General features: G+C 48.8%; 1 protein-coding gene across 1 annotated transcript in view; it reads left to right on the forward strand.

Moving 5' to 3' along the window:
• Positions 1-6,598: 6,598 nt before the first annotated feature.
• TMEM278 (transmembrane protein 278) overlaps positions 6,599-25,760 on the forward strand; it is a 42,138-nt gene continuing 22,976 nt past the window's right edge. Inside the window, exon 1 of the mRNA XM_073316529.1 lies at positions 6,599-7,692. Within this exon, the coding sequence (XP_073172630.1) occupies positions 7,423-7,692 (270 nt within the window). The 5' untranslated portion in view covers positions 6,599-7,422. The remainder of the gene's footprint in view (positions 7,693-25,760) is intronic.

The raw sequence follows: 25,760 nt of genomic DNA on the forward strand, positions 1-25,760 counted from the left end.
TCTCCCACTGAGCCCTTCCTCCAAGTGGGGCGGGTGGTATCATTTCTGTTAGTATTTCACCTCTCATTTTCTGTTGACCAGTTCCTGCTGATTCTATTGGCAGCCTGGCTGGATAAAAGTTATTAACACATGTAGATTTCCCTGCAAGTGTCACTCTACCCAGGAGCCTGTCCTAAAGACAAAGAGGATGAACTGAGAATTAACCAGCACCCTGAATTACAGCAATTAGGAGTACTTGACATATAATAGCAGGATTGTTCTGAATCATTTCTCTCTCCAAACCTTGAATTACTCCTCACTGCCAAGAGATGTGAAATTTTGTTTCAAAATGAATTCCCTGCTAAAGAAACTGACTACCCACCCCTACACTCTGTGTTTTAATAGATTTATGCCTCCGGCACTTTGGCAAAGACTATTAGGGAAATGATTTCCTAGGTCAGCCAGTGCAGTTGAGTCCGCTGCTCACTTAGGAGCCAGCGGTTACCAGGGCTCTGTGCAATTTTCTCTCCGTCTCCTGGTAAATTGACTGGCTAAGCCGAGCTGTTCCAAGGTTCGCAGTTAGATTAAAACAGAAAACGGTCTTCCAGCCGAGCTGCTGGTTTGAATCCATTGAAAGTGCTTGGGCTGGTTCTGGCTGAAACATTTCAATATTTCAATGTTAAAAATGATAACTGGGAAACAGGCTGATGGCATTTGGGTGACATTTTTCCTTTGGTTTTCAACCAACAAGGCAGAGCTGGGCTTAAGTTTTAAAAAGATTCCAGGGTTGGGTTGTTGTTTTTTCTAAATGTTTCATTTTGAAAAATACGGCAAGCCATTTCAAAAAGATGATGAAATGTTCTCCTGGGGTTTTGACCAGTGCTAGCGAGGTCTTGGTTGGAGGGTGTGAGGCAAGGGGTCCGTGTGACAGACCCGCACGCTTTCCCACACACTTGGTCGGCCCCATCAGTGTGGCTCGACCTGGGAGATCCCACCGATGGAAGATGGAAGGAGTTCAGTCTCTATGGCCCACCCAATCCTTGGCCTCCCAGCGGAGACTCCTAACAGCTAGCAGCCAATTATAACAGTTGTTTTTGTGATGTCACTGAACATGCTGACTCATCTATTTTTGGTCACTACTCCCTCTCTCTCTTTCACTCTGTCTCCAGGCCTGTCCCTGCCTATCTATCTGCCACTGTTCAGGTCCAGTGCTGCACTCATATCATGCTCAGCGTGTCATCTGAAAGCCTAGGTTTAAACTCAAGACCCTGATGTCAATTGCTCTTGCTTTGCATTTGAATACCCATCAACCGCTCAAGGACGTAGCCTCGTAGCCTCGCACAGGGTAATCCTTCACTCTCCAGATGTCAGACAGTCCTGATGGACGTCTCCTATTCCCTCGGCTGTGTGCACGGCAAAAGCTTCTGTGTGCCTATTTCATTCAATGGGGGGCAGATCTGTGTCTCTGGCAATAAAAAGCATGCTGGCTCCAGCGCAGGGAGGAATGCTAGCCTGGAAATGGCACAAGAGAACATGGGCTCAGGAGGAAAATGACAAGTTAGTGAAAATGCAAATACGACATGTTCAGCTGTTGGCAACATACTATCGCAGCCAAACTCAGTGATTTCTAACTTGCTTCACCTGACTCCTGTTAAGGAGGCTCAGAAGCTGGTCAGATCTCACAGAGGTGCACCTTAGAGAATTAAGCTTCGTATCATCCCCATGAGGCATTGTAGACTTTACGAAGGGAAAAGACCTTTTAGGGCTCCTAGCCCATCTCTGTCACACAGTATTGTTCCCTGTTGCACTTTTACACTTCTTGTACGTCTACAGGTAGCTAAATACTTCACATCCATTTTGCAGATGAGTAACTAAGCACTTTGGGGCAGGGCCCATCTTTTTGTTTTGTGTTTGTACAGCACCGAGTAGAGGGGGACAGTAAGCTCTTTGGGGGGACAGTAGTTTTGGCCTGTGTCTGCACAGAGCCGAGTAGAGAGGGGACCTGGTCCATGACTGGTGCTCCTAGGCACTACTGCAATACAGATAATAAATGATACTCACTAGGGAGGTTTGACTAAGGACACAAAAGCCAGGAGTGGAACGCAGGAGGCCTGGCTCACAGGCTTGGGCACCCGCCAGGAAGTGCTCTAAGTAACATGAGCAGAGCTGCTTGTTTTATTGTTATGTCTTTAACATTTACAGAATTTATTGACTTATAAAAATCTATCTGCGTTTTTTGCAGAACAGTCAATCTAAGCTGTTAAATCAGAGCTGCTCTTGTCATGGGGTACTGGGCTACAGCTGAGGAGATCTGGGTTTAGTTGATGAGATACCACAGCCCTTGAGCTAAGAGAGGAAGGTCTTTTCACTCAGGAAGTAGAGGCTCATGCTTTTAGACCGACAGGTCCTGAGTCTGATCCCAGCAGCTGATGTTTATCTGTGTTAGGTCCTTGTATGGTCTCTGTAGTATCTGAACTCCTCACAGTCTTTACTGTATTTATCCTCACAAGAGCCCGATGAGGCAGGACAATGCTGTTGTCCCCATTGTCCAGAGGGGGATCTGAGGCACAGGGAGTCTAAGCGACTTGCCCAAGAGCCACCCAGGAAGTCAGTTGTGGAGCAGAGAATTGAATCTGGATCGCCGGTTTGTGCCCTACCACTGAAAATTCTCTCCTCAGGCAGGGGCATTGCGTTACGGTTGCTGTTATTTTCACTCTCCCATTCCTCTCCGGACAGCTGGGCGCTGTCCAGACTGATAGTTCGGAATGCGTGGAGGACTGGCTTAATCCACTGCTGGCAATGCATGTTTTATCTTATTCGCCATTAGACTCCGGCTGGAACAAATCAAGTCTCAGGTCAGTGCTGACAGTCAGAGCATCTGCTTTGAATCCATCCCTTGCGTGGTTGCACCTGTTTTATCTGAAGAGAACTTGACACCGAAGATAAATAATCACAAGCAAAACGGCTGAATTAGCTGCAGTGTCACCTGCAGGGCTGAGGCGAGAGGAGACTGAAAGAATCAGGGATTGTCTGTGGAGAGAGGACTGGCCTGGCCCCTTAGCTACAGCCCTAAGCAAGGGGGGTTGCATAAACAGCACCACTTCAGGATCGGCCCCAGCAGTTACCCCGCCAAGGTACAATGGCTCCTCTGCCCGGCTCTTGCTCTCAGGAGGAAAGCAGGTTACTGCAGCCTTTGAAATTGCCTTCCCCCACTGCTCCTTTGGGATTGGGGGATGGAGCCCTGTAGTCTGGATGTGGCTGGTTCGACTATCTGGGAAGCCCTAATAACCACATTTGATCCTGCATCACCTTTGCCAAAGCATAGCCTCTCCAGCTGCTCACAAGAGAACTGCCTCTCGAACACCATCCACCAAAGAGAAGAAGAAGCTGGGATGCCAGCTCTGTGCTCCTGGTGAGCGTTACCATCCTTCCTTCCACAGGCACAATTAACTTCACAGCGAAGCCATTAACTGAAGACACTGCAGAAGACTAGCTCAGCTTTGTAACTTTCCCAGGCACTTATGCAGATCACTGCACAGTAATTAGATATTGACATATCTCCTCCCACACCTCTCCCTGCCTTCAAGCTCATTAAAAGCGATTCTGTAGCGTGGCTCCCCAAGGAGCTGGCTGCCAGTGGCTTGTGAAAGAGAGAGATATTTTCTGTAGCACAAACAGTCTCACCAACATCTGGGTTTCTAGACAGATAACGGAGACCTGATGTGGCTCTTTCCAAAATGAACTGTAAGATGGACCAATGGGATGATCTGGCATAGCAAGTCCAATGGATTTACCAGCAGCCTGCCCTGGTCAGGGTGGGTGGGATCAGTCAGAGGGATCTACACCCAGGTGATCCGCTCCGCCAACATGGGCATTGCTAGGATGTGTTCAAAAATAGTTATTTATGTTGTCACCATAGAAAGTGAGATGGCTCAGAAGGTTCACAGCTCAATGGAGTTGTGCCGGATTTATGCCCACGTACTAAAGCAGAATCAGGCTCAGCGTTTTCCTAAGAAGCCCTTAAAGCTTTTTTTTTTTTAAAGGACTCCATAGGGATATAATTAAATCTCACCTGCTGTAAACAGGTGCAGTAGGCTTGGTGGGCCTCCTTGTATGTGTGCGTCCCAGCTTCCCCCCGAGCACAGGGAAAGAAGCTACCTTCTGCAGCAAAACAGCAGTCTCTGATAGGGTTTCTGAGTGAGTTGCCCGTCCCTTTAGAGCACTCACAGGGCATGCGCAGCTGCTTGGCTCGGTTACCTGCTGTCGAGTCGCAAAGGCGCCACCATGGAATTTTAGCGCCCTTTCCCTTTGCTGTCATTTACACCAGCCCCTGGAAGGTTGGGTATGAAATCTGCTCCCTATCATGGGCTCAGAACATCCCCACATCCTGAATCCAGCTCCAGATCTCCCATCCAGGGCCCTTCTCTATCAAAAGAGCCAGGAGCTTGGAGTAGCCGAGTTCACCCGACAGTAGCCTCAGTCGTGCAGCACAGATCTGTGCAATCTGGAAATGGCTAGTGAAGATGCATTAGCTAGGTCAGTTTGCTCTATGCCCAGACAGTCAGATCCCCATCAGGCCCTGGGCCCAGTTTCCAAAATACTCTCACCCAAAATGTATCCAGCCCAAAACGTCTCAGAGGAACCCTCAGGAACCAAGGTCCTTTCCTGGCTGCACAGGAAGGGTGTTACATATATTTGGCCCTGTAATTGCAACATTTAACGGGGTAAATCTATGGCCTTGTGATCCAGACTAGGAGAGGGGAGTTCAATGCTTAGCTCTGCGTGGCCTTGGGCAAGTCACTAATCTCTCCGCACCTCCGTCCCCATCTGTGAAAGGGGAATAATGATCCTTCCTTTGGCTGACTTGTCTAGGAGGCAAGTTCTTTGGGGGCGGGGCCTGTCCCACTATGTGTATGTACAGCACCTAGCACAGAGGGGCCCTGATTTTCATTAATACAAGTAACGAAGAGTACCACAGGTAAGTGGTGAGAATGCAAAGCCGGCACTTTGCACTGGGGTGGCTCTAACCCTGCCTCTCTCTAGCAGCCCTGCCTTTGGGATAACCCAGCTGTTGCAACTTAGCTGCTGTCTGGGTATGCTGCTGCTCCCTGAAACTCTCCAGGCAGAAGCCTGGATGTGCAGAACACCCCGTGGCAGGGCGCTTCTCCTTCTGAGCGTGGCTCCGACTCACGCTCGGGCAGTCCTCGTCTGGCCCGGATTTCAAGCATGGAGCCGTTCGAGGGGAGCCTCCCAGGAACGCAAGGTGCTTTCCTGTAAGAATCATGCCCAAGACAAGTCCTCAGCATGAGGAGAAAGGAAAGTCAATGGGGTGCTGCTGCTGGGGAGACAGCACTTGTTCCGAGAACCCGATATCATGTCCTTTGTCTGCGTTCACACACGTGCATGCCGAAAAGACCAAGGACTCTAGGAGACAGAAGGCTACACACTTCTCTGCTCCCACAGCTTAGCTGTGTGAGACACAACCCATTTCTGAGCCCACGCACGCTACAGCCTGGTTTTCCTTTTCTCCCCTGTGCCAATCAAACTGTTATTCCCCATTCCCTCCCTGAGCTTTCCAGTGTCCCCATCCCCAAAGGGTCCTGCAGCCACTTCTCAGGCTTCCAGCTGGCTGATAAGACTCTCTGGCCAGCACCTCCCAGCAAACTCTGGCTACTCTATCCAGTCCTAATATGTGACACTCATCACCATAGCCACTGGAAATGCCACAGGGGCTCAGAGTACCGACGAAAAGATGAAGAGAGTTCTCAGGGTCAAAGACACCTGTGTGGGAGCGGATCAAAGATTTGTCATCAGAATGTTTATTTCCAACAGAAAAAAGCTTTTTTGCCAGCATGGAAATTTCCACGCAAAACATTTGTTTTTGTTGAAAAATGTTTGAGTTTATATCAAAGGCTGGAAATCACCGCAGGAATTTTGACATTTTTCCTGGAGGAAAAATAATCATTTCCTGACGAACTTTAGTCTGTATCTTAGAAACCACATTTATTTTTGAAGCATTGTATGTAATGGTTGATCTCACACAAGCTTTGTATTGTCTGCTCGGTCCAGTGCAAAGTGGTTCGAAGGAACGAGCATCGAGCTGCACTCCGGCACTGCTGAATTCCACTCCCTGCTATGCCACTAATTAGCAGTTCACCTTGGGCCAGATATGCAACTGGTGTTTGCCTCAGTTTCCCCATCTGTTCAGTGGGGATGTTTCCTTGCTCCCGGCGTGCTGATAGCATGTATGTAAAGTGCAATATAAGTGCTAAAGATCATCAGGAGAGACAATCTCCATTTCTTTACGTGGGGTTGATCATGAGCCAAGCAAAAAGACCTCCATTCATTGCAGTTCTTGTTGCCTTAAAAGAGAGTTACTGTTTGCAGAGCATGCTGAGATCCCTGTCTAGGAAGTGCAATGATTATCGTCTGTTACAGTATCCTAGTCTTTTATCTGCAAAGAAATTGTGGCCGGAGAGTTGAGAACAGAGCAATTTCAGTGTCAAAAAAGACCATCCTAACCTGGGAAGGTGGGGAGAGCGTGGTACCCAGGCACTGCGTGCTAAGTGGCTGGGGTGGAGAAACAAGCTGCAAAGGATTGGCTAGCACAGGAAGGAAATCTGATAAAGCCACTCGAGAGCCAGCAGTATGAACAGTGCGGCATTGCACAGCTCCAGAGCCAGCTCAGAAGGGAAGACGCTGCTCCAGTCTGAGTGCCTGTGAATGCAGACAGTTGTGTGCACCAAAACCACACACGCTGCTCCAGTCAGCTTGTGTCTCTTTGCTTTCAGCACTGCACAGCGCAGGCAGGGTTTCCAACAGGACGAGGGAGAAGCTGCTCCCGCTTCTTCTTTTAACCAGGCACGCCAATTGGAAGAAAGTTGGGTAATTACTTGGCTCTGGGATACTGGCCACAAATAGATGATTCAAAGTCAAGGAACAGTCTCTGAAAGGGCCTGAGCTTGACACTCTTAGCCAGCAGGACTACTAGGCTATCTCCAGAGCCGTGCAGCATATCCAAGCTAGGGCAGAAACTCTTGGGAACTCCTTGGGACCGTATCCCCATAAGGAAGAGCCCCAGAAGACAGAGAGAGCGTGCAAGAGAAAATAAGGAAACACCGTGGATTCAAAAGCAAAGCGATAGCCCGTAGCTGGTTCCGGACCAAACTTCCAGCAGGTGCATCTCTGTTCTCAGACTGGAGGAGAGGCAGTGTTGGAGAATATACTGCAGGGCATGATCCTGCCCTGGCCAGGCTGGGGTGCACCAGGTGGCCCAGTAGGGCCATTCCATCTCTAGGGTCCTTGCTGGTGTCTGGCTAGCCCTCCTCTGCTGGCTTCCGGCTGAGAAAGGAAAGCCCCAGAGCTCCACGCTTGGGTTCGTGGCCAACAGCAAAGGCAGGAAAAAAGAACAAGGGAAGGAGGGGTAAAGAAACTCCTCTGAGAATGTCCGACCAGGAGATCGAGGACTTTGAAGTGGACAATCTGTCCGACACGTCCCGGATGATCCCCGGCCTCCCTCCTTACGACATGGACGACCAGCTTCTTCCCTTGGAGCCCCGGAGCACCTGCTGCTGCTGGGCTTGGACCCTGCTGATCGTCGCCACGAACTCTCTGGTCTTCCTCGTGAACTTGCTCCTGGTGGTCACCATCTTTGCTGTCGTGCTGCTGCCGACGATCGTGGTGGTGTACTTCGGCTTCCAGTGCCACTCCCGGGTAAGTGAGTGTGGTCCGGCCCCTGCGTGGGCCTTGGCACCCCGAGCCAGGACAGGGCCCCGGCTTCCCTGGGATTCTTGACTGAGCTCCTCTAAGGAAAGAGGGCGGGACAGTGGCTTTAAAAACCAGGTTGGGATTGCTGAGCTTTAGCTTAGTTTTCCAAAGACGTGGTTGAGGAGGGGGGAGAGAGTGTGTGTGTCTGAGTCAGTGGAGGTGAGGGACAAATGGACAGACAGACAGAATGTGCTCTGGGGTGTGACACCTTTGCACACCAGCCATTGTAACTGCTTCCAAGTCGCCCAGGAGAACTGACTTTAGCAACAGGTCCCCTGTAGGGCCTGATCCAAAGCCCATCCAAATCTCTGGGAGTCTGTCCTTTGACTTCACTGGGTGTTGGATCAGGTCCTTATTTGAACCCTTGCCAGGTGCTCCTTGCCTTCTCCTCTGAGCAGAGGCCACTAAGGTGGGATTCACGGGTGGGAGCCACGGGGTTGGTAAGAACCTAAGGAATAAAAAAAGCTGGAGACCAACTTTCTAGAATAACCAGTCCCACCCCAGAGTCCTCGCTTGAGCTGGCTTGGTTTTAAGTCGATTCCTAGGATAGAAACAACAGATTTTTTTTTCTCCACTAGTAAAATATTTCCTAGGCGAAAAAAAACCCGGTTGTACTGTTGGGCCAGGCCACTCTGAGCCTGGCGTGAGGGGTGGGATTAGATAAACTCCGTGCACTGGGGCAAGCAAGCATCCCCTCTCCTGCATGCAGAGAGTTTAGATCCAGCCTCTGCGGCTTGAGATTTCAAGTTCCCTCTACACCAATACTTGAATCTTGACAAAGAAATCTCACCTTTACCCCGTCCGTCCCCAGCTGCAGGATTTTGTTCCCTGGACAGCGGGCTGACAAGCTGGCCGTAATGATTCATAAAGAGATTTTACAGCAAAGCACTCCCCACTCGGGCAAAGCTCCCGTAGAAGATCATGGCAGTTTGGGGCACACAGCTGACACATGGGTGGACCTTTGGGGTTTACATTGCCCTGCAGCCTGTTGTGCATTCGAGGGGGTCCCCTCTGCTGGATGCATGTGGGGTGACTCCCATTCACAGGGCATGATAGAGAAACATAGTGCACCAGAATTCCATACGTCCTTTGATCTACGGCTCGCCAAGCACCTGACAGACGTCCCGTGCACCCACCTTCCAGGTCAGGCAGCACCCAAGTTACACGTGTCGCCCAGTGAGCCAGCGAAGAGCCAAGATACGAATGTAGAGCCCTGAGCCTCTGTGGCTTTTTGCCTTGTGTTGTCATTGGCGCGAGCGCACAGGGGTCCTCTGTCTAAAGGGCTGCGTTTTACACCCGGTGCACACTGGTGTAAAAGGGCCAGGCCAAGGGGGATGCATGACGCTCTTTACCATTTATTCAGCATACATAATCGTTGCTTCTTCCAGTGCTGATTTCTTCTCTGACATGCAGATTTAACAGAGGCCGTGTGTGCAGTTTGCATGATGAGGCAGTCCTGGGCTCACATACATGGCACTTGTCCTGTGAATTCCTTTGTCTGGCCATCTGCAAAATGCCCTCAGTGAAAGGGTTAAAGCAGTTCTCTGGGATGCTCTCTCCTATTGGGGCTCAGTAGCTGATGGGACTTCCCCCGCAGTGCCGCAGGGGATCTCACCCCTGCCTCAGAGGTTGGGCTCCTACCCAGCCCTGGCACTCAGTGCAGGACTAGACGGGTGCTAGTCTTTGGATGAGATGTTAACATGGAGGTCCCTTTGGGGTTGAAAAGGGGGAAGTGAAAGATTCCCTCTCTGTGGCATTTGAGGAGAGGTTTGCAATAGCCCCAGTGACCTCGACACAGGGCTTTTCCCTAGAGCTGTGTAAAGCTTCCTGTCTCTGAGCTGTGGGGTCAAGGCCAGATGTGTTTGCAAACTTCAGCCCCTGCTTGGGGAATGGGAATGCGGCTGGGCTGAGCTCTGTTCACCCAGAGAAGAAGCCGGCAAGCATCGCATCCCCTGTGTCACACCCTCATCCCCCAGCCCCAATAACAGCATCCCCTGAGTCCTGACAATCATAGGATCCTTCCCCCAGCAGCCTTCAGGATACTAAGGGGATTCCCTGGAGCTTGTGGGGAGATCCCCAGTCAAGTCTGTTTGTCCCCCTCAAACATCCAAATGAATCTGGAAGTCTCCAGCCCCTGTGACCCGAACAGCTCGGCTCAGCTTGTCCTTCCTGGTGTGAGCTGACCCCTGCACAGCTCCCATGGCCCACAGGTGCTGGGGGGGCTCATGTGGGTGAACCACACATGCCCCCCCATATAGTGTTCTTGCCTCCTGGGACACTGGCAGGTTGCAAGTTGAGCTCTTGCTGAGCACATGACAGCTACATCTGCTGCATTTCCCATCTCTTCTCATCTCACCTTGACACACGGGTCTACAGCAAACCAACCCTATTCCGCACGGAAGTTCTTTTTACCCAGTCTAGTCCTGTTTTTTATGGGAAAATTCCAACTCACCTACCTAAAGCAGGCTACATTGATGTGCCCTCTGTGAAATACATTGGAGACCAGAACTCCAGATCTGAAATTCTGAAGGAGTTCAGCTTCCGATGCAAATCCAGAGCCAGATTCAAAGCTCGGATCTGTCTTGTCTTTAATTGTGTGGGGTTTCATATAGTGAGAAGAAATTGGGTCAGTTTCCAATCTGTTTCGTATATTTTATGTGTGTCAGCAGTATTTGAGCAGGTCTGGAGGAAAGGCAGGTTTCGGTATTGCTGATTTCTCTGAGGGCCCAAATCTGAAGACGTCAGTTAGTGTCTACTCTCCGCTTGCTTAGGCAAAATTCCCTTTGAAGTCCTTGGGAATTTTGTTCAAGGAGTGAGAAAGCCCTCCAAGATTTGGCTCCTTGTTATTCAAGGAGCTTTTGCACCAGTTTTACCCCAGTGTAACTCCACTGACTTCCCTGGAGTTCCTCCCATGTGAGACCAGAATCAGGCTCTGCAAGATGCCAGTCATAGGGGACCTGTGCTTTGCTCCACATAGGAAGGGTTTAACCCCTTGAATGCTGGCAGGAGTGCTCTGGATTCATTCTGACACTCCCCAGTGTGCTCGGGAGCTGTAGGTCTGTCAGGCGTCATTTTTTATTCCTGTTTTAATTAACAAGCAGCCAGCTGTGACACAGATCAAGTAAATACACTGCCTGGGTCGACAGAGAATTCTGTGTAGCTTCAGTTACTCACTGCAGTTTGCATTTTAATGTCACAATATTTCTCTGCAACTCCCCTGCACCATCTACACTACAGAGGCAGCGATAGCAGACGGCTCACAGTCCTCCCCTGTGATTTGCAGCCTCCCCCCCATGGACTTTAATTTGTTTTGTTAATTTCATTTTAACTAAGCCCTCTTCCTGCAAGTTTCATTCTCTGTGATCTATCTAATGATAAGAACAAGATCTAATAAAAGATACACACACACACACACACTCCCGTCTTGCAGATCTGGGCCGGCTTCCCAGACACATGGGCTGCAGTTTTTTATTTATTCCCATTGAAAAACTCATTTTGTCCCCATTTAGTACACTGTCTCTGTGCGTGTCAGTTTCATTTGGATGCTCTACTCTTGAGTGTTTTGGGGGATTTTTAAAGAATGTTTATGGCTTTCCATTTCTCATCGTATTTTCCTGTTTTGCTCCAGCATCATCTGTCCGATGTGGGGATATGATATGACCCTCTCTGTCCTTGTGCCATCACACATTTGTTTTCCTGTCTGGGTGAAAGGAGACAAAAGAATATCTTGGCAAATAAAGACTAAGGCCCAAACCTTCAAAGGTATTTAGGGAGCTAACTCCTGTTCAAATCAATGGGAGCTAGGCACCTAAGTACATTTGAGGATCTGGGGCTAATGCTCCTATCCTGCTTTGAGAAGTGGCGGGGCACGGTCTGGAGTCTATGCAGAGCTCCCCTGATATGAATGGGGTACCATGTGGGCAGAGGGGGGTCACAAATGCCAATCTCAAAGCAGGATCAGGGCAGTGTATGGCTTACATTTTCAAAAGGCACTAGTGATTCTGGGTGTCTCCATTCTTGGGGTGCCCATCTTAAAACACCTGAAAAGGAGCTGGACTTCAGTCAGTGCTCAGCACCCATCCTCTGAGAAGGTTTCCATCCAAATACTGATCCAGCCTGATGACGAAAGTAAACCTCAAATGAGAGGACAAAATCTAATGATGCTGCAAGGCTAATGGAAGCCAGGCTGCGTCACTCTGTAGTGTGGAAGGGATTAAAGTCACAAGAGCTGATAAAAAGTCAGAACCTACCAAACGCTGCTCTGGTTTTTGCTACTAGCCTGAACTCCACAATTCGTCAGATGCTTAAAGATAGCAATAACCGTAATAACGATTCAAGATACACAAACAAGACGAAGTCATTGTGTGACCAGTGTCCCCGGATACGTCCAGTGAGGAAACCTGCAACCTCCAGTGTTTTCTCTCTATGACCCTGACCCAGCACACTCTGAAATCAATGGCAAGACTCTCATTTGACTTCAGTAGAGGTGGGTTAGGGTCTAAATTATTAAATATATTGTAGTTCATAAAAAGCCTTATCCAGCTCCCAAAGACAAGTCTTTCCATTGATTTGACTAGTAGTTGGATCAGTCTGTATAATGTGCTCAATTTGGGCTCCAGTCTCGGGGGTCCGATTCTGCACATATGCACGACCTAATATAGTGCTTATTACCGTGACTAATCCATTGAAACCACCCGGGAATACTGTGTTTGCAAGCCTGGGATGTAATCACCAATCAGTCATTGTTAGAAATAAGCTGTGTAGGAACTCATTTCTTCTCTCTCTCTCTCTCAATATTAGGGATGGATCCTGAATGGCTTACTCAGGGAAAACGCCCATTGACTTCACTGTGAGTTTTCCCTGCAGGACTGGGCCCTTAAGTATTGTCAATTTCAAGTATGTCCCAGCCTCTCATTTGCTCCCTGTCCAACAGATCCTAAGCTAAGAGCACCCACCTCAGCCTGATTTACTCAGCTCTCTGCACTGAAAAATATTGAAAATAAGTTTTTTCCCTTTTAATAACTTAAACTGCATCTCCTACTTGATCTGCCGCCTCCCATTGCGTCCCATCTTAGTCCAGTTTCACAAAGCACCTGGGAGTAGGGCATGAGAAATTATCCAATCCATGCAGCAGGGTGACTTTAGAGGAGGGCTTAAATAAGAAGAGAGAATTAGAAGCTCTTATTATTAAATAAAAAGACACCCCTGGGCCAGATAGCTGGTGTAAATAGTATAGTTTTATTGACCTCAGTGGAGAATGCAGCTTAACACCAGCCGAGACTTGGCCCAAGATTTACCTTCAGAAACACTGAGCTTGGGAGTTTACCTCATCACCTATTATCCTCAGAAGCACCTCTACGAAATGCCTAGTATGGTCAGGAACATCTGCTAGCCAGAGGTGAGGGCTGGATGGGGTTAGTGCTGGCAAAATCCAGGCAATCTCAACATGGAAATAAATCACCTTCAAAAGATTAAACTTGCCCGTAATTAAAATATGGCATCAAGTTAAATCCCTGTGGCTTTGTGCCCAAAAAGTCTGCATCTGGTTAGCCTCCAGTTTGCACCAGCATAACTCCATTGAAATGAACAGAGTTACTCCTGATTTACACCAAGGTTAGTGAGAGGGGAGTTACCTGCCCGCTTCTCTCCACTCTGACCATTGAGCTTGTGCCTCTGCTACACACATTTGGCCCTTAGCATACAGAGGGCAAGAGGACACAAGGTGATGTGCTTCTTTCCAGGCTCTGGACATTTGCTTTGCACCTTCCTATTACTTTGCCCACGGCAAAGAGTTGGGAGTGAAGGCATATTTCACCCTGATAGAAGCCTGCTGTGAATGTTAAGAGTCTGTTCTGATGCTATTTACCAGCGTGAGTGTACGTAGAACTGCACAGATGTAGGAAATTGCAGAGCAATCATGAGAGAGAAAGAAAAAGAAGAGATAAAGTAACTAAAAGTCTAGAAAGGCGGTTTGAATTGCACTAAACCTGTACTGACAGAGGGGAGAGTTAACATGGAAATGAGAGGCTAATACACAGGAATAAGAAAAGATAACAAAAAGTTATCAATAAGTTTGTGTAACAAAGGGAGGTCGAAGCTGTACTGTCCGGGGCTGGAGGTGACTGTGATAGGATCAACCTTATGAGCTTCCCACTTGCAAGTAATTGATCACTACGTGCTGAGAATATTGCCTTAATAGAGATCTGTTACTACTGAGTAAGTGAATCTTAATCCAACACAAAATACTCTCAATCCGTTGCTCTGAACACAAACGTTCAGGACCCCGATGCAGACTGACAGGACCTGAAAGCACAGAAGCTAAGGGTCTTGTCTTCCTTCGGCCCTGGGGAAGCCACCACTGTTCTTAACGGGAGGCGTTGATCAGTAACACCCATTTCAGTAAACAAACGGCCACCGGTTGGTTGAGAATCTATCGCTGAAATAATAACCCCTCCTACCCGCACGAATCAATGCTTTTGTTCAGCAAAGAGACACTCACTGCCAGTGGAAACTAATGTGGCGAAAGGATCTAAAGCTTTGGTTGTAAATACAGCTAACACAGGGGCACTCAACCTGTGGTCCGTGGACCCCTGGGTATCCACAGACTATGTCTGAAGATTTCCAATGGCGTCCGCATCTCCATTTGAAATTTTTTAGGGGTTTTCAAATGAAAAAAGGTTGAAAACCACTGATCTAACAGATCTCTGCCACCCCCCCAGGATCAACCCTGGCTAGGGGTCGACACCACCATGTTGAGCGATGGACACTTGACAAAATTACTGTACTTAGTGACGGACGTGTGGGGGTGGTCATGTCATTCAGTCATTCAATTTTGTGAAAAATTACCACAGACCTCAACATTTTTACCACCCTGTGTACGGACACATTGCTGACCCCGACCCTGGCCAGCTACCATAGGGTAAAAGGCGTTAAACTGTGTCTGAGCTAGGTGCAAAGTCTGGTTTAGGAGGAGTTCGTGAACAGGATCATAAATAATGCCTTTCCCCTGAGTCTAGACAAAGCCTCAGGGTTTTGCACATTACAATGCTAAATGTAGGATGTCATGTAGCCAGTCAGCCAGCCCTCCCTTCTTAGTGTATGGGCCTGGGAATCAGAACTCCTGGTTCTCTTCTCAGCTCTGCCACTTGTGATCTTGGGCAAGTCACATAATTCCAGCCTACCTTATTTTTCCTATTTACTCACGTACCTCACTGGCATGCTGTGAAGCTTAGCTAAGGTCTGTATAATGCCCTTGACCTCCCGGAGGGTGTGGGTGGGCCGTTGCTGGTGCTTAGCAAAGCAAGAAAGGTGGACTTTGTGGTTCGGGCACTGGGGTGGGACTCTGCTACAGGCTCCCTGTGTGACCCCAGGCCAGTCACTCAATCCACAGAGCACACCTGTAAAACAAAGATAATAGTACTTCCTGTCTCCCCTCCTTGTCTATTCAGACAAGCTCTTTGGGGCAGGGACTGCCTCTTACTAGGTGTGTGTCCAGCACTGAGGGCCCTGATCTTGGTTGGAGCTTCCAGGTGCTGTTGTAATAACAGTATATGCCCCAAACCACATGCTGTCCTTAATGCCCCAAGAGGATCTCCTGTGGGCATTGAAACAGTGGAAGTCCAGCCCCTGAATACACCAGCCCAGGGTTTCCCCAAGTCCCAGGGATGCTGCGACGGGATGCGTTTGGCCGTGTTCAGTGAATGCCATGCAGACATCCAGCCAGAGCAGACGTACGTTCCGTGAAGCAGCTAGTTCGTCACACAGAGCCTTAGTGCATTCATTCGACGCTCTTCGAGACGCTCAGACACGCAGAGAGCATACTGTTGGCTGCAGGCATTTATCACCGTGCCCGAGGGGCGATAAAGCCTGGTGATGTAGTATGCAGCTAACGCACCAAGGACTGAAAGTGGCCGGCTCCCCCTGCCTCGCGCTTTCCCTGAGATGGTTTTGCTCTTTCAGTAGCTGACATATGCGCGGTTCCGGGCATTTTAGCTCGTCACGTTTACAGCCCTGGAATGTTCTGACAAAGCGGCGAGCTGCAGTTATTACCCAGCGCATCCGTAGATCTTGCTAGCTCATGAACAGAGAGGCCTTTGTCGTGGTAATCACTGCTCAGACGTCGCTGCTGCTAACAGACATAAAACTAATAGCCAGCTCTGGCACAGAGCCAGATGTGCCATTGAATTGTCCAGCAGCACCCCAATCTCTCACCTGTCTCCTTACCCCTCCTGCTAGAACGCTTCCTCCTGCAGGAGACAAGCAGCCCCTAAGGGATCTATGGTATTCCTGAGCGTGTGTGAAGGGGGAGAGGGGGAGGCAATCCAGCTGTAGGTTTCTTGACATCTCTAGTGAGCAGTCTCGGATTCATTAGCCTTCACGGCTGCTCCGTTGTATAAAAGATACACCCCCAAGGGCTGGGCTGCAGTACCCTGCCTCTCACCGAACAGTCCTGGCGCTGTGAGTCTCCATCGGGAAGACCTGTGGAGCAAGACATTACTGGCTATGCATAGAGCAACCACAATCTGGCCCCAAACCGGCTGAATGGCCAAACCCAGCCTTCTGTAGCTTTCCCCAAAGCCTCTGCCACTGGCGACATGAGGTACGAATTGATTTCCTACCACTCCCTGCCTGGGATTGTTGGAGTTATTTTCCTTCTGCCACTCAGTAGCTCCTCAGAGGAGGTAAATTGCTAAACTGGGCATCCAAGGGGAGCGCTACCTAGTAACGAAATGAACAAATCACCCAGGCTTTGTCAGAATGAGTCTCTGCAGAACAGCGATTGCAGCCGGGTGCATCATATTGTCTTTGGTGCAGTGTGCATTTGCCTTGTAAACACGGAGGCGTCTGGCTCTCGACATTGATCTCCCTGCAGAGATATGGAAGTTTATCTTTATTCCCCTTACCTTAATTTCCTATGGTGACTTTTTAAAGGGAGAGAATCTCATTTGCCTAGATGTTGATCCCCATTAGAGATGGGCCAGTTGGTTTGGAGCAGATAAAAACTCTGCCCTATCCCGAACAATGGTCCCTTCCTAGAATCAAACCAGTGCAGTTCTGGAGGATCTGAAAAGGTTTCTCCTCTTTCACTTCTGCATGCCCTGGTGCTGCCCAGATCCAGATAAATCTGGAAGAGACTGACTGCCATGAGAAAACTTATTCCCTGTCATGCTTTCCAAATATCAGTACAGGACTCAAAGCAGAAGAACTGTCAATCTCACCAGCAAGCCTGTTCTCCTGAGGTTTGTAGCCCACTTTAGCAAACTGAAGAGCTCCTGGTAGCTGGGACAGGATGCTTTATGGATAAAGCAGAACGGGAACGTTATTGATCTCCACTGAAAATGCTCCACTGGTACGAGCATTTGCAGCTCCACTGAAGGGAATGGAGTTGCAGCTGCTCACATCAGCATTCAATATGTCTCAGAAACTTCTTCAGTAATAACTGTCACAGTCTGTACGTGCATCGTCCCTCTTTTCCCTAACTCCGCACAATCCTCCCATACTCCCATGGCTCTCTCGCCACTCCGGACCTTCAGTGTCCCCGGCCCTCCCTTGTGCCCCAGGGCCCTCTTGAAATAGATGACTCTCTGCTATTGTCTGACACGTAGCGTGACGGCTGAGAGGTTCATAAACTCAGAGTCCAGAGATGGGCAGGATCTCTTTGGTGACCCAGTCCATCCCGCTGCCAGTGCAGGAATGCCCAAGGAAACTGCTTTTATGACTTCTTGTTAGCCAGTGTGGTGAAACAGGAGTTTACTTTTGTTGCTGGTCTGGTATAGCCTACGGGGGATTAGCCACCAGTCTTGGGGGTGTATCTGCCCTATTTCTCAGCAGTTGGTCCTGAATTTGGCATCCTGAGCTGTGACTCACTGTGGCACGGTTACACCTTGGGCATCCCAGTCCTTGTATTATCACCAAAAACACCGGATTTAAAGGTTAGTGGTTCTTTACAACCAGTCTCAACAAATAAAGAGTTCTTCTGATCCCAAAGGACCAGCCACACACCCAGGTCAATATATAGCTTAGATCTTACCCAAAAATCACACTGTTGCCAATCCTTTAGTATCTAAAATCTAAAGATTTATTCATTAAAAAAAAAAAAGAAAGGTGAGAGTTAAAATTGGTCAAAGGAATCAAATACATACAGTAATTGCAAAGTTCTTGGTTCAGGCTTGTAGCAGTGATGGAATAAACTGCTGGTTTGATAAGTCTCTGGTTGCTTCCAAATCATTGGATGGTCTTCAGTCGACTGGTTAGAATGCTCCCATTAGTATAAGTTCATAGACCAGAGGGTTCGGAAGGATAGAGGCTGGAGCAGGATAGAGGCAAAATGGAGGAGTTTCTAGGGCCTTTTATCTTTTCCCCCGTTGTTCTTACTGTGGAAAATTACAGCAACAAGATGGAGTCTGGAGTCCCGTGGCAGGTCCCATGTCCACGCATTTCGGCTCGTCACAGCAGGAAATTCCACTAAGTGTAGAGGGGTGTTTCCCATAGTCCGTTGTCAGTTAAATGTTCTCTCGATGGGCCATTCCATTTGAATAGTCCCTCCAAGATGTGCTGCCTAGCTACCTTGTGGGCTGTACCCCAGGAGCAAACATTTGAAATCCAAGTCTAGAGCCAATACTTATAATTTCAAATACAAAAGTGATTCATGCGTGCAGATAGCACAGTCATAACCAGCAAACGCTAACCTTTTCATAGACACCTCACTTGACAACCTTTGTACAAGATTTTCTGCAAATACATAACAGCGGTTGCAGCAATGATCCGTATGGTCATATTTTGATCAGAGAACGTCACATGTGCCTCTTCAAAGCCCTGGCACATCAGGCATGCCAGGTACCCATGACTTCTTGCAGGCGGCGTGGGTCCTACACGGAGGAGTCTATTGACATCTCAGACCCAGACAGGAGATTCTCTGTGGAGATAGCTTGGATGGGGATCTCTCCCTGCCCCCTCAGGAGGTTTCATTGGCAGACATTCCTTTGTGCTGACATTTTCCTAATGCAGGTGGCTGCGGATGCTCCCAGGCTCTGTTTACCATGAGCAATCCAAATCAGGTGTGAGCTTCCTAGTCAGTTACAGCCCCTAATTACATGTCATGCTTTCCAAATACCAGTACAGTCTCCCACGCTGCGTCTTGACAGCGTCTTGCATCGACTCTAGCATTTTGCTGGGCTAATGAAGCCCCATGACTGCTAGCTCGGGGATTTGGATCTGGTCAGGAGAGGTGGAGCGAGAGGTGGATGGAGTGATTTGCAGCGTGTTTACTGCATCAGCCAGTTCCCTGATGCCTGAGCTGAGATCCTGCCTCGCAGCGCAGGACCCCTGCACTGACAGCCCATTAAACCTCCCGTTACATGTCCAATCACATTGGTGAGCTTCCAGTTGATGGTTCCCTCTAGGCCTGACCTGCCTCCCACCTGATCCTTTGATGCCTAGTCATTACCCACAGGTTCTTCTCTCCACTCTCAATCGTTATTGTTTAAAAATGGAAACCATTTGGAGAAGGCATTTTTTCACCTTAGCTGCGGGGACGATCCATCTCCCAGCTGGTGCCGTCAGGTCCCCGCCACTTGCCAGCCAATACCGAAAGCTCCTCGCTTTGCCTGCAAAGTGCCTTGGCATGTTTGTCTTAGGGAATTCCTTGTGGGAGAAAACGTTCCCAGATATCACGCTCCAGCCCATTCACCACTGGCTTTTTTCATATTAATTATTACAATAGAACCCAGGGGCCACCGTCTTGGACCAGGACCCCTTTGTGGTAGTGTTGTGAACTCAGAGAACAAAAAGTCCGTGCACCAATTGTTCTTATCTTACCCCATTTGCTAAGGGCAGAGGCTGTTTGTGTTCAAACGAGGGCTTCCCCGCCTCTCAGACGATAGGCTCCCTTGTTCCCAGCCAATTGGCTTCCTTCGCATCATCCCACTGGAAGGCCACATGGCTGGATGTGTCAGGAGAATGACTTCCCCGCAGGCCAGACAGGGGGGACGTGTGACTCAGATTCTGCTCCCACATACCCTGGACCACTCAAGTCAATAGATTGTTTGCAGTATTGTTGTAGCCGTGTTGGTGCCAGGATATTAGAGAGACAAGGCGGGTGAGGTAAGATCTTACCTCCAGACGTGAAGAAGAGCTCTGTGTAAGCCTGAAAGCTTGTCTCTTTCTCCAACAGAAGTGGATCCAATCAAAGATATGACCTCACCCACCGTGTCTCTCTAAGGTCAATGAGTTACCCTGGATTCACATTGGTGTAACAAAGCAAAATTCAGCCCCTTATTCCAAGCCCTAACTTCTTTCATAAGAGCACAGGGAACACTGGCTGCTCACGCTTCTGTCGGCCCAAACATTGTCTAACCTCCGGTTTGCTCCCCTGTGAAAATCCATCTTTAAGGAACATGCTTTAAGTCACAGAGGTGGAATGGCTTTGGAGAGCTATCAAGAATCGAGCTGGGTGACTAAGCTGTGGGGCTGCTCTAGAGATGAAATGATTAACTGCGCTTCGGTGGTGCCTTTCACGCAGTGATCGCGAAGAGCTCACGACAACTGAGCTTGCTCACTTTGCACATTGGGGTGTCACCACGGACGTCAGAGTCACTCCTGATTTGCACTGGATTTCATTCCAAGATCCACCATTGCCAATCAATTCAACAAAGCTGGAAACAGAACTTGCTCCTTAGAGGAGCCATGGAATGACTGTGTGACCTGGGGCAAGTCACTAAACACCTCCGCGCCTCAGTTTCCCCATCAGTACAATGGGGATAATACATCATCAGATTCAGTTATCTTACAGGAATGTGATGGGGCTTAATTCATGCTTGTGAAATGCTTTGAAAGCTGAGGAGCTGTAGGAGTGCAAAGAATTAATAGTTTTAATTGCGGAATCATTAGGAGTGGGACAAAGCCTGCTTTTCTTAGTAAGTCCTTACTCAGGGAAGATTCCTTTGAGAATGAAAGGGTCTGGCCTTTTATTATTGTTGTATATTCATAAATACAGGCTGTTTTGTTCTAAGCCTGAGAAAAGCTAGATAGAAGCCGTGAACCAGCCTCTGTGACACCTCACTTCAAAGGGAGTTTCTCTTGCAGCCATTATGGCAGGAGCTATTTCTGAAAGCTCCAAGGCAGATGAAGTCCCAGCTCTGTATTGGTTCCTCTCCTGCTAATAGACAAAACGTTGGATGAATAACACTCCTCTGACATTTTGACCTCAATTATAAAAAGAAAAGAACAGAATTAGATGTGAAATTCAGCCAGGTAGAAATGCAAAGCGGCTTTCTGTGGCTGCTGCAGGGGCCAGGAAATGGGCTTGATGTTCATACAAAGGGTAATTTCGTTATAGATGGCGAAGTAAGAACTGCCACCCCAGATCAGACTCGTGGTCCATTTGGTCCACTGTCCTGTCCCCAACAGCCACCAGTACCAGCCCAAACCCTTCCCCAGTGGCCTCAGCCCCTTTTCCAGGTTCAGACAGGGATCCTCTCCCCGGGATCCACTCCCCACATCCATGCTATGGATGGGCAAACCCGGGGTGAAGGCTCCCCTCCCACCTGCACAGAACTGAATCCAACTGAACCTAGCAGAGGTTCTGAAATGCTGAGCCAACCCCGCAATCATTCATTCCAGTTGTTGCTCCTGCCTCTTCATTGCGGACTTCTGGCCCCGACAGGGACCCAAACACCCTGAGGTTGCCCAGGGATGGGGAGCTGCTGCCTGGACGCGCTGCCCCCTTCTTTTCTCCTGAATACCGGGTGTGGCTATTGCTGCTTGTGGTGTGTGCCTGTGTCTCCCCCAATCTACCCACCCAGTTGGTGTCTCTACTTCCCAGCAGTTCCCTGTGACGGAGACAGTCCCGATCCCTCCGTGGCCATTCAGCAGGGAGTGGGGGGGGGGGCATAAGGGGTCTGTCCTGCTGTTCCTAAGGGCCCTCAATTCCCACAGCAGGAGCAGGCCATTAGCTATTACAGAGCATCCCATTTGTCAGTCAGGCTCATGTGGAAGTGTGGCCTGCCTGTGATCACAGCCAAGGCCTGAGCTGGGACCTTCACAGTCCACAGGCGGTGGCTGCTCTATCCCGGACCCCGGGAGGCACCCACCCCCTTCTGGCTTTCTCCAGAGAAGCCGTACTAAGCCGATCTCTCAGCTGGAGGCTAAGAACCAAGAGGGGAGTCTTTGGCCTCATTACGTCCTGTTCAGTGCAGCCATGAACCTGTCAGACCTGGGGCTGGCTCCCTACCAGCCAGGGTGCGCCTTCCTTGTCAGCCAGCTCCAAGACTGGGGAACCTCTTTCAGTTCCGCAATGGCTGCTGAAAGGCTGAGATTCACCCAGCGAAAGGCCTATGTCCCCCTCAACACAGGGTGTAGGTGGGACTCAAACATTGCACAGACCCCCTGCTGCATGGGGATGAATTTCACCCCCGTGGGGGGCTGTTGTTACCATGAAAAGGTGAGTTGTACATTCCCGCCAGCTCTTTGTTCCCACCACCCCGTCAGGGAGAGGCAGAGGTGTGGCCGTTAAGGAGAGCAAATAGGTTGCCATGAAGACATTATATTCACATGCGTGTTGATTTGTTTAAATTCCAGTCCCAAGGAGGCTATTTGGAGTTTTTCTTTAACTCAGCGGATGGCTTGTGAACATGCCGCGTCAGCCCCACTCCCCAGGAAAAACAGCTTCCTGCAGGCCTGCTGCAGCGATGAATAACCCTCAGCCCCACAGAGCCCGGGCACTGATTGTCGCAGAGGCTCACGATCAGTAGTCGTTCAGTAAGTCTGCTGTTTTTATTATTATCACCAGGCAACAGCCTCAGGCTGAAACGCTCAAGCGGGGCCATGAATATTGGGTGCCTGGCTGCCTCCTGATTTCTACCCACAATTCCGCTCAAAGTCAGTCGGAGCTGGGGATGCTCAGCCCCTCTGCAAATGGAGCCCGTGGGAACCAATGGGTCATTCCATCCTGCCGTGTATGTGGCTGGATCAGACGCTACATGTTGGCTCCCCGGAGCCAGAGGTCCTGTACCATCCCCGTGGCTTGTTCTCTTTGCAGTGAGCGAGTGAAAGGGGGGCGCTCTCCCCAAAGAGCAAGTCCCCCAAATTGGAAGCCTGTGATGTGCATGCTACTGAACAAGGCCAAACCTTGTTGCTCCTGATGTCTCCTGTTGCTTTCCAAAAGGGAAAACGTTAGCCCACAACGGCCCTGGTATCACGGCCCTAGCTGAAAGGGGGACATGGGCCACTGGGTTAGACAAACATCCCTTGACAGGGAGAAATCAGCCCTTGGTTTCTCACACAGCTGTGCTCTGGTCACAAGCGAGCTGTGGTGGCTGCTCTAGAGATGAAATGATCACTGCGCTTCGGTGGTGCCTTTCATGCAGTGATCATGAAGAGCTTACAACTGAGCTTGCACACTTTGCACACTGGGTGTCTCCATGGATGTCAGAGTCACTCCTGATTTGCCGTGGTGCGAGTTCAGAGCCAGGCCCAATGTACACTGCAACCCTCTGTGGGCGAGATAGGTATCTTTAACCCCTGCTTTGCAGAAGGGGAAACTGCGGGCTTTTCTACATGGGAAAGTTATTGAGAAATAAGCCTGAAGTCAATGGCACAGGCAAGAATACAACCTTGGGGTCCTGAATAGACCAACTTGCCCCTCTGGAATGGCAATGTTGGGACTAGAAATGGAACAGAATTTGAATTCACCTGCTTTAGATCTTTCATGGCATATTTGTCCATCAAGATATGGATTCAATTGCTCTCCAGACATGGCTGTTGTGGGCCTGGTTCTCTGATGCCCTGCACCTTGTGCTCCTGTGTAACGAGTGCAGCAAGGGATGTGAAGTGCTACCGAAGCAGAACCACAGAGTTTTGGTGCAAATGAGTGCACACGGGCAGGGTGACTCAGAATCGGGCCCTGCCTGCATGAGATATAATTGACATATATTTGGAAATGAGGCCTTTTTTACGTAACGCAACATGCCAGCCTTCTTTAAAGTGTTGTTAAATGATCCCAGGTGATTTTAGCTCTTTGAGTTGTCTTGATAAGAGCCAGGATTGATGGCAGTGACTTTAAAGCAGCTCTTCCCAGCAATTTGTGGTGATTAGGGGATTGTCTCTAAAACTTCACTGGAAGTTTAAAGACCTCCCTGTGAATTTGTTCTGAGTTAACAGAGGATGATGGGCAGATTTCCACTGATGGCTCCCTAGGGGCTGGAGAATACAGCCTCTCGGAATAAACCAAAAAGCGACTTTCTATAGCTTATCGCTCTTGCCTTTAACAGCCAAGAAAGGATATTTACCAAGTGCCACAGTCATTTAAAGAATTTGCATCGGAACCAGCTCAATGAAACCAATGAGACAAGAATCACTTTCTTAATGTGGCTTCAAACTGTGTTCAAACGTAAGTACCCAAAGGCCGAGTTTATCTTTAGAGATATCTCAGGAGGAGACCAACATATGTACAGGGTTGCGATATAGCAGGCCAGGACTGGTGTTTGGGAGGATGTAGAATCTCCATCACTGGCAGGTTAGACAAGCACTTGTCAGGAATGGTCTAGATAAAACTTAGTCCTGCCTTGAGTGCAGGGGACTGGACTAGATGACCTCTCAAGGTCCCTTCCAGTCCTGTGATTCTATAAACCGTGCAGGCATCTGCTTCAGCTTTCCCTGCTCTTTGGAGCTCCAAAACAACCACTTTGAGGCCCACTGCACGCATCTGGCAACTTCCATTCTAGTCTGATCTGATCTACCTTCTGATGGTAGGACTGCTATAATCACAGTAGTACCCGCTGTCACACAGATTGGAGAGAGAGAGAGAGAGAAAGGAAGGATGAAGTTCTGAATCTTTGCCTGGTGGTAGGGCCGAAAGAGGACATGCGAGGAGAAGGAAAAGCCATGTGCTGGAGAAGATCGCTCTTGTGCATTACACATTAATAATCACCAATTACTGTTGATCCCACTCTGGAATCAGAAGCAAAGCCCCCAAGGTTTGAAATAATGAGAGAGGAGCGTCTTCCCGGATTGCTGTCTCAGTTGGAGATAATAAAAGTACAACACGCTGAATGCATTAAAAGATTTTTTGCTCCTCTCGTTCCGAATTATATGTATAAAATGATCTCTCTATCTCAGAGGAGTCTTTTGGAAATTTGCTATTACTGATTGTTTGGTTCTAGCTTTGCCTACATATGCAAAGACTTTGTAAGTCACAAAGCCAGCTACAACTAAACATGTTTTCAGTGGCCTTCCTTAAATTCAGGCAGGATCCATAGCTGTGAAGTCTTTACAGGGGAAGAGCCGAGCTCATGAAAGACTTGTCTGATGCCATTTATTCAGTGCTCGTATCTGTGCTCTCGGTTATTTCCTCACAAGCTTCTGGCAGGTCCACCAGAGAAGATAAAACTACACATTGTGTGGACATTGTCTAATTAAATAATAGCAGGAGTCCTCTAGAAACACTTATACTGTCCACAACAATGTAAACCACGAACATTTTTTAACAAGATGAATAGTAATCCAGGGACTGAACAGTGGAGACAGCTGTAATGAAATGCCACTCACCTACTACAAATGGCTGGTTAGGAAAGCGAGAGTAAAATGCAACACATAAAACAGCACTTTGTGCTGGCTGGTCATTTGAATAGTTTAGCAGAGAAAAACATTAGGACAGTCTTTAGATCTGAGTTATAAGGAAGTGTTTAGTAGATAAATGGATCTACAGTTAGCTAGCTATATCTATTTGAAAAGAATTGTCCCAAAGAGTTCAGAGACTGTCCGTCTATTGTGTGTCTTGATTGGCACAAGCTGAAGTGGTAACTGTATCTGTAGAGCTTAACAAAAACCAGACAAGCCTGAAGCAAACCCTGGCTGAGCTTCAACTGGAAGACCACAAAGACCGCACCCAACTGCTGGGAAGGTTCAGATTCAGATTTCAAATCCCTCTGTTCAGGCCCTGGAGTTTGATGCTGCCTATGATAGAGTTATATTGAATCCAGTTCCAAATCTGGAGTTTGGAACCCTGCTTCTGGCTT

This window comes from Lepidochelys kempii, chromosome 18 (assembly GCF_965140265.1).
Source record: "Lepidochelys kempii isolate rLepKem1 chromosome 18, rLepKem1.hap2, whole genome shotgun sequence".
In the NCBI taxonomy this organism is placed as follows: domain Eukaryota; kingdom Metazoa; phylum Chordata; order Testudines; family Cheloniidae; genus Lepidochelys; species Lepidochelys kempii.